Raw genomic sequence first — 15,638 nt, 5'->3', positions numbered from 1 at the left:
AAGGAACTAACCATACCGTTTTCCAGAGTGCTGTACCATTTTGTGTCCCCAATAGTTGTTTTTTAGGGGTTTTTTTGATAGCCATTTTCCTGGGTTATGAGATGGTATCTCCTTTTGGTTTTGGTTTTCATTTCCATGATGATTAGTGGTGGCATGTATCTTTTCACATGCGGATTGGCCATTCTTATATCTTCTTTGGAGAAATATCTGTTCAGGTACTTTGTCCATTTTTGAAGTGTGTTGTATTTTTGTTGTTGAGTTTTAGGAGTTTTCTATATATTCTGGAGATTAGTCCCTTATCGGATTTGCACATATTTTCTCCCATTGTGTGGGTTTCTTTTTTACTCTGCATAGTGTCTTTTGATGCACAAAGTTTTAAATTTTCAAGAAGTCCAGTTTGTCTTTTTCTTTCTTTTGTAACATATGCCTTTGTTGTTATCTCCAAGAAATCATTGTATCCAGTGCCATCAAGCTTCTATCCTATGTTTTCTCTAAGAGTTTTATTTTTTTAGTCCTTCATTTAGGTTCTTGATCCATTTTGAGTTAATTTTTGTATGTGGTATTAGGTAAGGGTCCAGCTTCATTCTATTGCATGTGTATATCCAGTTTTCCTAGCACCATTTAGAAGAAGACTGTTCCCCATTGAGTGGTCTTGGCACCTGTGTCAAAAAATCATTTGACTATATATGTGAGGGTTTATTTCTAGACTCTGTTATATTCCAGTAGTCCCTATGTCAGTCTTTATGCCATTTTCACAGTGTTTTGACTACCGTAACTTACTGTAGTAAGTTTTGAAATCTGGAGTGTGAGTCCTCTGGGTTTGTTCTTTTTCAAATAGTCTTGACTATTTTGGGTCCCTGGAGAGTCGTTGTGAATTTTAGGATGAGCTTTTCTATTTCTGCAAAACACACACACACACACACACACACACACATTGGGATTTTGATAGTGATCACATTGAATCTGTACATCTGTATATCTTTGGGTAATATATTAAAAAAAATTTTATTGAAGTATAGTTGACCCGAATTGACATTTTAATAATATTAAGTGTTCTAATCCATGAAATGGGATGTATTTCCATTTATTCGTGTCTTAAATTTCTTTCAGCATTATTTTGTAGTTTTCTTTATAGAAGTCTTTCTCTTCCTTGGTTAATTCCTTATTTTATTCTTTTTTTTTTTTTTTTTTAAGATTTTATCTATTTATTCATGAGAGACAGAGAGAGAGAGATAGGCAGGGACACAGGCAGAGGGAGAAGCAGGCCCCATGCAGGGACCCTGACTTGGGACTTGATCCCGGGACTCCAGGATCACACCCTGGGCTGAAAGCAGGCCCTAAACTGCTGAGCCACCCAGGCTGCCCTATTTTATTCTTTTTGATGCTATTGTGAATGGAATTGTTTCTATAGTTTTTATTTTAGATTGTGCATTGTTCCTCTATAGAAATACAACTGATTTTTGTGTGTTGACTTTGTATCTTATTACTTTGCTGAATTCATTTGTTTTAACAGTTTTTTTAATTGTTTTTGGAATTATTAGGTTTGTTTGTTTTGTTTTGTTTTGAGTTGGGAGGGGCAGAGAGAGAAAGAATCTTAGGTTCCAAGCTTAGTGGGGAGCCTGACACAGTGCTCGATCCCACGACCCTGAGACCATGACCCAAGGTGAAACCAAAAGTCAGAAACTTAACTCACTGAGCCACCCAGGTGCCCTGGAATTGTTAGGAGTTTTATAAGTAAGGTCATATCATTTAAAAATAGAGATCATTTTATGTTTTCCATGCTCTGGCTGATTTAATGGGCACCACTTGGTGTTTTATGCATTAAAACTGATCTGATCGGGGAAAGTTTTTTGTCCTGCTATTAGTCTCTAGTTTTAATGCATCCTGTGAGTCCAGAATTACCCAGTAGTAATAAATGTGCCATGTCCCATCCACTCATTGATACAGTAAGTAGTGAGAAGCTACTTGAGCCTTGTTGCTTGGGTTAAATTCTGGCTCCACCATGGTACACTTTCAGCTTATTTTTATTTTCCTTTTGCCTATGAGATCAAGTTAATAATAATGTACACTTCATAGGGTTATTTTGAGGACAAGTGAGTTAATACAAGTAAAGTACCTAAAATAGTGCCAGGTAGGATTGACTATTACTATAATTACTATTTTAATACATGTAAAGCACTTGTAGCAGTTACTGGCTTCTTATTGTTATTTTTGTCTGGTAGTATTAGTGGCATCCCATGTTTTAAAACTAGGAAACTTAAAAAATTACCACTATTAAAATAATTCTACATTGGTAAGATACTATTAAAAGTTTTAATGGTTTTCCTTCACTTGTAAACTTTTACTCTTTTGAAGTTCCCAAATAAGATAGTTATATTATCCAACTCGTTCTAAACAGTTAACATCAGTAGGCATTTGAAACCAATTGTATATGTAGGCTGTTTTTTTTTTTTTCTTGCACTTCTAATTCGCGTCACTTTTTGTTTGCCACTTTAAGGGCAGAGCATGTTAAATTAACAGTGTGGCTTATAATATTTCAGTCCTACTTGAGGCATTGAAAGCAAATCTTTATCAAAGTGATGACTAAAAGTAAAGGGAGTTTAAACATCTAGTTAGGAGTTTACTTAACCTCTTTCATTGAATCAGTGTGTCATTTGGATCATTTCACTTGACTCTTTTGTTATGAGTGACTTTAGAAAATCTAAATATATAATAGTTGACAACTTCACAATATAACAGTGAGAAGCAAAAGGCAAATAAACTGTTGGCAAAAAAAAAAGATTTTGTAGTAATTATTGATAATCTGACCTTCAAAAACTCAAACCTACTAATTGAGATGAGAAGTTAATGAGTTCTGTTTTGCTATTAATGAAGAGAACAGTATATTTTCTGTGTTTTTCTTGCTTTCCCCTCACACGGTGGTGGAGGCTGGGAAGAACAGACCCCCGAGTAGTTTGTAGTTAATTTATAGTCCTGAAATAACCTCTACATTGTTTCCAAATCTAATATATTCCAAATAAATATAAATACCTTCAATAAAATATTTTAAAATTTTAAAACTATGTTTCTTTAACAGATTTCTTTTTTTTTTTCTTTAACAGATTTCTATAATCCAGGAGCTTGTTACAAATTACGAAGCCTCTCTTAAAACATGTGACTTTTTTAGCCCTTATGGTAAGTTTAAATTACACTCAATTAGAATTTGATTACTCATTTCAGTCTATTTTTAAATCACGGTAAAACTAGCTTATATTTTATATATGTACTACCTATTTACTAAATAGTTTTTGAATTAGTGAACGAAATGAGAAAAGCACTTTCAGTCTCTTTAAAATTTTCCATAATCTTGTGAGGTGGGGATTAACTCCTTTTATTTTTTTTTATTTATTTATTTTTTTTTAATTTTTATTTATTTGTGATAGTCACAGAGAGAGAGAGAATGAGGCAGAGACACAGGCAGAGGGAGAAGCAGGCTCCATGCACCGGGAGCCCGACATGGGATTCGATCCCGGGTCTCCAGGATCGCGCCCTGGGCCAAAGGCAGGCGCCAAACCGCTGCGCCACCCAGGGATCCCGATTAACTCCTTTTAAAATGAGAAAAATATACTTGAGAAGTTGAGTGGCTTGCCTAACAACATCATAGTTAGTTTATATTGCAATCTATTTTTCTCAAATTCCTACTTCTCTGTTCTTTCTACTCTTTAATTACTTTAAATTCTGTATGTCTTGGTTCTTTGCTTCTCTCTTTGTAGGGACGTATGTAAATCAAGACATCTTAGTTTAGAAAACACTCTCAAATGCTTTCAGTCATGCAGATGCTAACTTTAGTCTGAGTTCCGTGTTTTTCATGGGTTTTTGCCCTTTTGTTTTTGTTAGTTTGAAATAAACTTCATAGTGAAATAATAGACACAGAAGTAAGTAGGAGAATGAACCCTTTTGTCCCCATCAACCAGCCTCTGTGGCCAGCATTTTGCCCATCCTGTTTGAAGTTATCTTCCGTTACTTTCTTTTCTAGGGTATTTTTAAAGCAGACGTACTACTGTTTTACCTGTCAGTACCTTAGCGTGCATCTCTATTTAAAACAGTTACACAGAAGATGCAGCCACAGTGCTGACACAAATTAGTGCTTGTATCATAATATCTAACACCTGATCCACATTCAGGTTTCCTGGGTTTCCTCAGAAAATGTCTCCATATAATTGGCTTATTTGAAGCTGTCCCCAACAAAGGTCTACACTTTACATCTGGTTATATCCCTGATAGTCTTTTAATCTTGATCAGTAACCTTCCCTCGCTTTAAAAAAACCCAACAACAACAACGCTATTTGTTGAAAGGTCATTTGTCTTGTGAAATGTCCCATAGTATAGATTTGGCTGGTTGCTTTCTCCTGGTATCATTTAATATATTTTGCTATCATCCATATGTCTTGTAAACTTACAGTAAGATTTACAGGCTTGATTAGATCCAGGTTTCTTGTGAACACTTCTTACGTGATGCTTTCTAAGTACAAAGTTGTCTCACATCTGGACCCAGAAGACATTCTGGTTGTTTCTCTTTGTGATGTTATGATTGATCCGCGTTCAGATGCGGTCAGCCTGATCTACTGGTTAAAAAGTTCCTCTTACCTGATGATTTTGGCAGCCCCTGAGGACTATTACCTCAATCCCTTATCTCTCATTCGAGTCATTTTTTCCCCCTGTGTTTAATAGCTAGAATTCTTATAAAGAACTTGACTTCATCGAATACTTGTTTCCCTTGAAATATGGTTTATATAAAAAGAACAAGATAAATGCTCGTCTCTTTCCTTTATTTATTATATAATTTATGCTAATTTCTGTATTTACATTGTTACTTTGATTAGCTAGTCTAGGAAACCTGTTCTTTTCTATGATGTGGATAAAATTCCCCTTTCTCCTTTTTCTACCTACTTTCAGACCTGTATGTCTTCCCTACTGAAATCCATGTTGAGAGCTGGGTATTTCTTTATCTACTCTCTGTAGCTCGAAGTTCAGAATGGGGAACAGGATAGAGCTCAGTTGACCATGTGTGACTGCTTTCATCACATAGTAGGGTTACTTCCACCTTGTAGGGAAGATCTCTTCATACCTTTCAATTTTGGCTTTGCCTGGTGTAGGGTTGAGGCCTAGGACATGCAAAGCCCTGGCAAATCCTGCCTTTGTGGGAGTCTCACAGTGGTGGTTAGGGACTTCTCTTTACCCAGCTGTTTTCCTCTTGATTGTACCTGGGCCTACTGCCTTACATTCCCAGCCAGAGAATTGAGAGAGTTATACTGATTAACTTTCCTCCAGGATGGTTTCTTTAGAGTCAGGTAGGGGTTAGAAGGCTATGAAACCAGCATCTTATTTCTCTGACTGGCTGCTACTCTTTGAACTTTATGACATGAAGTCTTACCTTTCTCCGTTGAAATTGGTCATTTTTCTGGGGTTATACTGCTTATTCTTCTAATTATTAATTTCATCATGCATTAAGGGAGAAAGTATGTGATTTGCTTTACTTTGCCTTCTCTTCTATAGTAACTTTATATTTGTTTGATTGCAGAGAATGGAGAGAAGGAACCCCCAACAACACTGCTCTGGGTTCAGTATTTCCTGGCACAGCACTTTGATAAACTTGGGCAGTATTCTTTGGCTTTGGATTATATTAATGCTGCAATTGCTAGTACTCCAACTCTAATAGAATTATTCTATATGAAAGCAAAAATTTACAAGGTAAAATCTTAGTCATGTTTTTTTAGTAGCTGAAGAATTTGTCCTTAGAGTTTTTTCTCTATAAAAATAACTTCTAGGGTACCCTAATAATCTACCATTCTAATAATCCTAGGGAGTTTTATGTTACATAGTTGTACAATCAGTGTGCCGTTTGATACATCTCTTTGTAAATGTGAATTGTAATTTATCTAGACTTCTAGATAAATTCGACGGAAATGGTACCAAGTTTCTAATTTGTCTTTATCAACTATTTCTATTTATATATATATATATATATATTTTTTAATTTATGATACTCATTCAGAGAGAGAGAGAGAGAGAGGCAGAGACACAGGCAGAGGGAGAAGCAGGCTCCATGCACCGGGAGCCCGATGTGGGATTCGATCCTGGGTCTCCAGGATCCCGCCCTGGGCCAAAGGCAGGCGCCAAACCGCTGCGCCACCCAGGGTTCCCCCTATTTCTATTTATATTAATCTATATTCTTTTAATCATAAATACTATGGTTTCTTTAATGCTTTCATTTCTTAAAGCATATAGGTAATCTAAAAGAAGCTGCAAAATGGATGGATGAAGCACAGTCTTTGGACACAGCTGATAGGTTCATCAATTCCAAATGTGCCAAGTATATGCTTCGAGCAAATATGATAAAAGAAGCAGAGGAAATGTGCTCCAAGTTCACAAGGGTAGGAAATACCATGCATGAGCATGTACTTCTCTGAGTTAGTAAAATTAAACTTCAGTTCTATGGTGATTTGTGAAATTTGCCACTAAAGTTCAAAAAATTCATTTTTGTTACTATTTTATTAATTCCATCTAGGTCATGTCATAAGTATGATTTCTTTTCTGTGGTCGAGTGTGTGTGTGCATGCACTTCTGGTGGCAGATGGTTGAAAGGCAATAATAGGAACACAATAGCTTTATACATGGATAAGCAATATGCCAGACTGGTGCTTATGTATAATATTCAGTTTACAATTCTTTTGTCTCATTAGTAATTTGTGACTCTTTTTTAAATTTCTCTTTTATAGTTGTTTCAGAACTCATCAGAGTTCTTTCTATGTGGAACTAACATTTGTGGGGGCACCTGGGTGGCCCAGTTAAGCATCTGACTCTTGGTTGCAGATCAGGTCATGATCTCGAGCTCTGCGTCAGTCTCCACACTCAGTGCGGGAGTCTGCTTGAGATTCTTTCTCCCTCTGTCCCTTCTTCCGCTTGCACACATGTGCATTCTCTCTCTCTCTCTCTCTCTCTCTCTCTCTCTCTCTCTCTCTCCTCCCCCCTAAATAAATAAATTAAAATAAAAAAAGGAACTAGCATTTGTGGGCTTTGGTCTCTGACAGTTTAGAATTGAAGTTCTCTAAAATTATTAGGCTAAACATCTGTTTCTTTTCCCTCCTTCACCATCCTTATGTATCTTTTACCATGTGGACTTTCTGTCTTTTTATGAAAATAGTAAGTGTATAGTTAAAAATATACATAGAGTAATGGAACAGGTAAGCTCAGAAACAGATTCACACATATTTGGAAACTTGTGTATGACCAGAAGTGCTTTCAGAATCAGAGATTAAAAGATATTGCTGGCACATTTAGTTATTTGTATTGACAAAAATAAAACGACATTCTTCTGCTGCACACAAACCAATTCCAGGTTGATTAAAGAAAGTATTGAAATTTATCTTTAGAGTTGGAGGTAGGAAGCCTTTCTTATGGTACTAAAAACCTTAAGTATAAGTAAAATTAATATATTTGACTATATTAAAATTAAAATTTACCTATAACAAAAATAAATATAAGCAAAATGAGAAGATAGACCATGGAATTGGAGATCTTTTCAACCCATATGATAGAATAAGAATTTATAAAGAACTCTACAAAGAATTCACTGAAATAGTCATTTAATACTCATTGTGACATTGAGGGATAATGAGGAAACCATGTTTCCCAGTTTAATTTCCAACTTCTAATGAAAATACTTGGGAATAAATCATTTTTGCCTCCAATACTTATTATGTACACAGTAGAGTGCTTGAGTGCTGGTGTTTGTGAGTAAATGATTTACGGTGAAAGTAAGTTACCATTGTGCCCTGCCCTAAGATCTTCCTGATGCAGCCCCAGTGTACCATTTCCTTAAATGTTGACTAGATTCTGATTGTGTGAGGGTGTTTATAAAAACCTTTTATAATTTATTTATTTTAAAAATGTTATTCATTTGTGAGAGATACAGAGAGAGAGAGGAAGAGACATAGGTAGAGGGAGAAGCAGGCTCCCTGTGGGGAGCCCAATGTGGGACTCAAACCCAGGACCCCAGGATCATGCCCCTAGCCAAAGGCAGATGTTCAACCACTGAGCCACCCAGGCATCCCAAAACCTCTTATAATTTAGAAGCCACAGAAAAACTTGAACTTTTGTTATGAAAATTTAACTACTTATAAGAATATCATGGAACAAAAATATACATACATGCACCAAACCTCAATAAGAGACAAGAGGACAGTGGATGTGAATAGTTAATTCACAGAAGTGGAAAATGGAGTGGCCAAAAAAGATGCTTTCATTAGTAAGCAGGGAAATAGTAAGATCTCATTTGGTACTAGCAAAGTGGTATAAGTTTAAGTCTGGTGTTAGTAGGTATTGATAAATAATCTGTCATATATGCAGATATACATAGATGTGTCATGTATATGAAGTATATGTTCTATGTATATTTATTATGAGAGACAATAAATGCTCTATAGGTAGTAGCCTTTAAAGAAAATCTGAATATGTAAGAGAGATACATAACACGCACACACGTAAACACATATACACACATGTGTACACAGGCACATATATCACACATTTAAATTTTTATTAAAAGCCACTACCTTAGACCATTTGTTGTCTCTCTCTCATAGTCACATGGCTTTTTCATCTAAACCTAGCTGAATTCTACTTTCTCATATTTGGAGTGATACAAATAGTTTATATGCCTTTTGTACAGGGAAGTAGAAAGTAGCTTTAACAATTATTAAGCACTGAGCTAAGTACTTTATATACATACACTTAATCTTACCAGTCCTCTGATATCATTACTCTCATGTTATAGTTAAGAAAATATTTAGGGTGATGAGGTACTGTGCCTGCTGGAGGTCAGCCAGCTAGCCATTCATTTTGGATCCAGGATTCTAGCTTAGAGGTCTGTGACACTAACACCCATGTTTTAGAATTGCAGTAGAACTGTAATAGAAGCAGAAACTGCAGTGATTAATGTTTCTGAAATTCACATGCTGGAAGACCAGCAGATGCAAAATGGTTAGCTGTATTGAGGGAAAAATATATTAGCAAAAATGATGGGTATTAAGTTAGGAGAAAGAAAAATAAAATGAGGAAAATCATGATACAAACTGTATGTTTGGCATTTTACAGCAAAGTGATCGAGGCTCTAAAGGGGTTACATAGTACATAGTGCTGGAGTTCAAACGTCCATGTCCTTCACACTGCAGCACAGTTTTGGAGATGGAAAGAAGGTACAAGAGTAGATGTAGAAGCAGTGGTGTTTGTGTAGGAGAGAACATCCTGGAAGGCCAAAGCAGAGATTAGAAGGAAAGTGCAATAAAAACAAGTATACAATGGGGCAGCCTGGGTGGCTCAGCAGTTTAGGTTTAGCGCCGCATTCGGCCCAGGGCCTGATCCTGGAGCTCCCTGCATGGATGGAGCCTGCTTCTCCCTCTGCCTGTCTCTGTCTCTGTCTCTGTCTCTCTCTCTCAGGAATAAATAAAATCTTTAAAAAAAAAAGTATACAAAACTTAAGTGGAATAAGTCTAATGATTTTAAAAACCAATGTGTACATACACACCCCAAGCCAACAGTCAGCCAGGATGTGTCTGAAAAGGCACCACAGAATGAGAAAGAAGGGGAAGGGTTGGCTGTTTGTGGGGAGGAGTCACCAAAATCTGCAGTCCACCTGGTTTTTCAGAATTGCCTTTGGTCATCCACTCCTGATAAGTTGTCATACAGAGAGCTTCTTCTGTTCAGCCATCCTCATTCCTTGGCCATTACATTCTGTAATGTGTGGTGGATAGGCCACTGAGCCAGGGAGGAAGACTGCTAACCTTCAATAATTAGTTTATGTCTGATTATAAGTGATCATATCTGATACTGCTATGTGAGTAAAGTAGGATATTTCCCTCTTGCAGATTTTTCAGGTTTTTTTTAGAATTTTTGTACAAATTTGGTGATGCAAGCTGGATAGTTGTATATGGTAAAGATTTTGAAGTGAAAAATAATGTAGGTATCTTATAAAAATAGTCATCAAAAAATGGAAAATATATACAACCAGGGGCACCCGGGTGGCTCAATGGTTGAGCATCTGCCTTTGGCTCAGGTTGTGATCCTGGGGTCCTGGGATCAAGTCCCGCATCAGGCTCCCTGCAGGGAGCCTGCTTTTCCCTCTGCCTGTGTCTCTGCCTCTTTCTGTGTCTTTCATGAATAGATAAATAAAATCCTTAAAAAATAAAAAAAAAGAAAGAAAATTACACCTGTAATTCCATTCACCAAGAGATAACCAGTTTTTTACACTTTTAATGAGAATGCTGAAAATTGAACTGGTCACAAAAAAATGAGTGAAAAAGAACTAAAGACTGAAATTATTTATGTACATGTACTTTCACCATCTTCCTGGGGGTCACTAGGTACTTTAGGTCTTACACTCTGCTCAGCCCAAGTTAACAAGTTTTTTTTTTTTGTCTTGTTTTGTTTTAAGATTTTATGTATTTATTTGACAAAGAAAGAGCACAGGTAGGTAGAGCACAGGTAGAGGGAGAGGGAGAAGCAGGTCCTTCACTGAGCAGGGAGCCTGATGCTGGGCTCTGTCCCAGGACTCTGAGATCATGACCTGAGCTGAAGGCAGACACTCAACTGACTGAGCCACCCAGGTGCCCCTGTCGTAAATAGTTGAAATAAAAGTTTTGATGTTCAGAAATTTAGCTTCAGCAATCTGGAGTCTTTTCTGGGTAGAGTGTTGAATACCTGACAGAGCTGGGTAAATAAGACATGTAATTTTGGATCAGCAGGAGCTTCTGGAAGCACCCAGAATATTTGTTTATCGCTATTTATTATCATAATAATACTTGTAGCCATAGTTATAAAAGAGAAAATGAGACTTTTAGGGTCTCTTTTATTGTTTGCTTCATATATTTAGGAGTGCTTCCCTTTCAGGAAGGAACATCCGCCATGGAAAATCTAAATGAAATGCAGTGTATGTGGTTTCAAACTGAGTGCATTTCAGCTTACCAGCGTTTGGGGAGGTACGGGGATGCCTTGAAAAAATGCCACGAAGTAGAAAGGGTAAGTTGGAGAATTTTGACTTTATTTTTCTCCTGTAAGGTGATGAGAAAAAGCAGGTTGATTTCTACATGGGATCATCTACCTGTTTTAACTACTTTGGAAACTTCATTGTGAAAAAAATTCTGGATCTTTAGCTTTCAGACATTCAGAAGTTGTGGCTAGATGATTGCTCTTTTGATCCTCAAGTGGTTATGATTGTGACATGTCTACCTAATTTGGTCCGAGGGAAGAAGGAAAAGATTAATTTATCAAGCCATTTTTGCTATTATTACCCTGTATTCAAAATTTGTATTTCATAATCGGGCCATTGTTTGATCTCGTCACCAGGCCAGAAGGACACGCAAGCTGACGGCTACCTCTTTCCCCTTTACGTCAGGATCTGCTCTGTAGTCAGCCTCTCTCCAGTTCGTCTTCCCAGGATACTTGTTCTCGCATCCGATACCTTGTACAGCAGTCTGTGGCCGGTTTGCAGGCTTATTTTATTACTTGCTTTTAGGATTATGTGTGATGTGCCTTAGTGAGGGGACTTTTCTTTTCCTTTGTGTGAATTTTGTTTTCCTGTTCTTTGTCATCTCTGAAGCACTCTCCTTCCAAATGGACAACAGGAGGAAAAGAGCCACAAAAGCACACCTGAGGCAGTCCTCAGCAGCCCTCAGTTGTGGGGTCAATCGGCAGCACTGTTCCCATGCTGACGCAGTATAAAACCACAGGCGTCGTAGTCAGGTGAGCCTGATGTCTGCGCTCCGGCAGTCACTTTGGCCTTTTTCCCATGTGAAACTTCTGAGGTGACCCAAGAGAAAGGCTCAGTCGTAGGGGGTGGCTTTTGCTGGGAACCGGAACCAGGACTATACCTGAGCCCTTTTAGAAATAACCTCATTTTTTTGGTTTGTTGGTTGGTTTTTTTTTTTTTTTTTCTTTGTTTCTTTTTAAGCCTGGGCTTGATGGCTTTATCTCTGGGGGAAAATCCTTATCTTCTCCTTGAGAGATACAAAACCCTCAGATGATACATGAAATATTTAGGCAATATCCAACTGTTCTAGTTTAAATCCGGCTCTCATTTCTGTGATAAACCATACATCACTAGCTTGTTTCAGCACTCCGAGATGACTAGCACTTCAAATGCATTCTTCTTATTATTAAGGAAAGATACATTCTTATGAACCAGGACATTTGCAGTGGGCAGTAAATTGTTTCCTGAATGAAGAAGCTGCTAGGTGCTCATGGATCAGTAATTCCAGCATGACCACAGTGAGAAATTTATCAGATTTTCTGTGAAAGTGAAATTTGCACATCCTTAGGATCATTATAATACAGCTCCAGCTTCAGTCCCGCTTCTCCTAACATTAATGACATTTCTCTTTGTAATATTTCTTAAGGATTGTAAGAATATGATGAATTAGCTATTCCATAACTAAGTTTCGTTTAGATTATGCTCTCCCTTAAATTTATAGTGATGTTGGCTGAGTAGCATGAATTAAAATTCAGATCAACTATGTCTAGTTCAAGAAACATGATTTGACTAGTGGAAAGCATTTTTGAAGAAAAAATTAGAAAATAGAAAATCATTGGTTATCAGATTAAAATATGGCAGAGATTGTCACCCTCTAGTCATGTTACATTAATTATTGCTAGAAACTTTATTGTTTTTATTTTGGATTTGTTGATGCTTGAGGACAAAGAACTAGACACAGATAAAAGAAGAACCTATTCTAGTGGCATTTGTAAGCTAGTCTTTTATAGTGAGTAATTCAGAGTAAAAGTAAGACTTAACTCTTCTAGGGACGCCTAAGTGGCTCAGAGGTTGGTCATCTGCCTTCGGCTCAGGGTGTGATCCCAGTCTGGGGATTGAGTCCTGCAACAGGCTCCCTGCGAGTAGCCTGCTTCTCCCTCCACCTATGTCTCTGCCTCTCTCTGTGTCTCTCATGAATAAATAAATTTTAAAAATCTTATAAAAAAAAAAAAGACTTAACTCTTCTAGTGGTTATGTATAGAAATGTGAGTGCTTAGTACAAATAGGGTGATTAAATACTTGCTGACTGATTAGTGCTAAAATTCATTTCTAATAAAATTAACGTAATCAAAAAGAATTCTTAATAATATATGTAAAGATTTAAGAGTAATTACAGAATTCACAGATTTATTATAATAAGTATCTGCATGAGTTGCTTTTGTGGCTGGATTTTAAATATTTTAGTAAAGAAATGAAGCACCTTTCAAAAATAGAAAATCGCAGTTTATCTTCACCTTCAGTGAATACAGATAAAAGTTCTGCCTTCAAAACCACATTCAAGAATTCTCTCCTCAAAGGCAGTTTCATCTATGACATATATTGCTATGAGCTCTTAGTAATTGGATTTAAAATGTTAGAATTCTGGAATAGTCCACTGTAGTACTTTTTCTGCTTTCATCTTGCCACTCCGCAAAGGATTTTAGGATTATATGTAAAGGTTATGAAGTCCAACCCAATCTGATGTTTATATAAACTCAAGTTTTATTTAAAACAAAATAAAACAACCATCTTCAGAAGTGTTCAGAATAATTTTAAACTATTTTATGTTTTAAGAATTTTCTTTTCCTTTTTTTCCAGATGATTAGTTTCTCATCATTTTGGTGTGCTGGTTTATATCTGAAACAGAACAGTAATACATATTTCTAAAACTTCATGATAAGATCTAGGATTTCCTATTAAGTCAGAACCATAGACAGTTCCTAACTTGACCTTCTGCTGCATCTGAATCTTGATCCAGTTGACATGTGCTTTAGGATGACAGATTTTCTATAAAGGACATAGAGTTGCGTACTACCCTAGTTGGTCTGGTTATTATTTTTTGAGTCAGTGGTTTTTGTTACCTTTCTATATATGAGCTCTTTTTGGCCTCCTCCAGGAACTCTGAAGAGTAATGGAATGGGAGAATCAGGTGAGAAGAGAGGGACTAATAGGGAATTCCTAAAGGAAACCACATTCGTAAGCTGTGAATAGCATTTCTTAATTCTCCAGCCACTTGTCTTACTTTGATTCAAGCCTAATTTTGATAAGTTAAGCAATTCCTGCCAGCATTACCCTCCCCATCCCCTCTACCCCAAAAGAACTAGTAGTTTATGAGGGGAAAATGGAGTTAAGACCCTCAGCTATATGTTAAAAATATAGTTTAGTTTCTGCAGGAAGCTGTTAAGTGACCATATTGTGTTATTGTTTGGCTCAAGTATGGGGAAACTAACTTCACCTGTTTGTGTCAGCTAGTAAATTTTTATGCTCTATAAATCTGGAGACTTAAAAAAAATCACCCCAAGATAGTGTGAGGGAGAGCTTTGTGGTGATGGAATAGTTGTGTGTTGATTTTGGAGGCAGTCACATGAATCGACGCATATGATGAAGTCGCATAGAACTATATACCCACATTGTACCAGTGTCAGTGTTTTGGTTTTGATCTCATACTCTAGTCATGTAGGATACAGCTCTTAGTGTGAAACTGAGAGAAGAGTGCACAGGATACCTGTGCACCACTTTTATTACTTCCTCTGAGTCTATAATTATACTAAAATAAAAAGTTTAAAAAAAAAAAAAGAACATCAAGCCAAGATTATTTGTTTCTAAGTAGGATTCTGCAATATAGTGTTCCTTCCCAAAGCAAAATAATTTTGTTAGTATCCTACTTTTTCTTACCTACCCTAGCCTTATTCTACCCACCACTGTTAGAGTGATCAACATCCACGTTTGCCTGGGGCAGAACAGGTTCTTAAGACTCAGGGCTTTCATTGGAAAAACTGAGAAAGCCCCAGGCAAGCTGGGAAAGTTGGTTGCCCTATCTGTGGAAGACTAACTGGAGAGAGGCAGCCTGTGGGCTGTTACTGATAAAGAGGCGGCTTAACTGTTTGTGGTTCCCTACGGCTCCCTCTAAGGCTTGACTTAGAATCTGCGTTTACTAAAGCTGCTAGAATTATCTCTGAAACTTGTGTCTGCCTTTTACACATAAATGTTTCTCACCTTAAAAGTCCTGTAATCTCTTAGATGTTATCATCTCGTTATATATTCCTTGATTTTTGGCACTGCCAGTTTTCCTCCGTTGTATTGAATTTTAAGATCTTATGGTGCTAGACATAACTTGATTTACGTTAACAATGAACAGCTTTATGAAATATGTAATCCTTTGATTAAAAAAACAAGTTCATGTTAATACTTACAAGTTGATTTGTCTTACTGATGGGAGGAATGCAGTTTTCAGATAACCTATTAAAGCATGATTCTTAAAGTTATAAATAATGTTAAATGTTCATCTTTTCCCATTTTTCCCCCTCCACACTGTGTACTCTTATTCTTTTTATCTTAGAATTCTTCCCTTAAAGTCTCAGGTACTTAATGTAACTCTGTGTATAGAGTATTTCTAGTTACCAATACAACTAAAATTATGAAATGTGGACAATTACTAATGTGTCTTCTACACAGTGAGCTACTTTGCCCCCTGGACAGAAGGAAGATGAAGTAGTAGAAGAGCTTAATCTGTATTTGTGTATTGAGTCATTCATTTTTCTATTTTTGGAGAAGCTAAAATAGGGCAAAAGAAAGAAGATATAAGTAGAGATGC

At 36.7% G+C, this 15,638-nt stretch overlaps 1 protein-coding gene across 7 annotated transcripts in view; it reads left to right on the top strand.

Annotated features, from left to right (window-relative positions):
- Positions 1-15,638, top strand: part of NAA16 (N-alpha-acetyltransferase 16, NatA auxiliary subunit) — a 99,153-nt gene that overhangs the window by 58,236 nt on the left and 25,279 nt on the right. For all 7 annotated transcript variants that reach the window (XM_049099340.1, XM_049099339.1, XM_035704344.2 and 4 more), the window contains 4 exons: positions 3,102-3,174; positions 5,561-5,730; positions 6,261-6,413; positions 10,927-11,055. In XM_049099340.1, coding sequence (XP_048955297.1) covers positions 3,102-3,174; positions 5,561-5,730; positions 6,261-6,413; positions 10,927-11,055 — 525 coding nt within the window. The remainder of the gene's footprint in view (positions 1-3,101; positions 3,175-5,560; positions 5,731-6,260; positions 6,414-10,926; positions 11,056-15,638) is intronic.

This window comes from Canis lupus, chromosome 22, assembly GCF_003254725.2.
Source record: "Canis lupus dingo isolate Sandy chromosome 22, ASM325472v2, whole genome shotgun sequence".
NCBI classification, from domain to species: Eukaryota; Metazoa; Chordata; class Mammalia; order Carnivora; family Canidae; genus Canis; species Canis lupus.
This window is presented reverse-complemented; position numbering and strand designations above follow the sequence as displayed.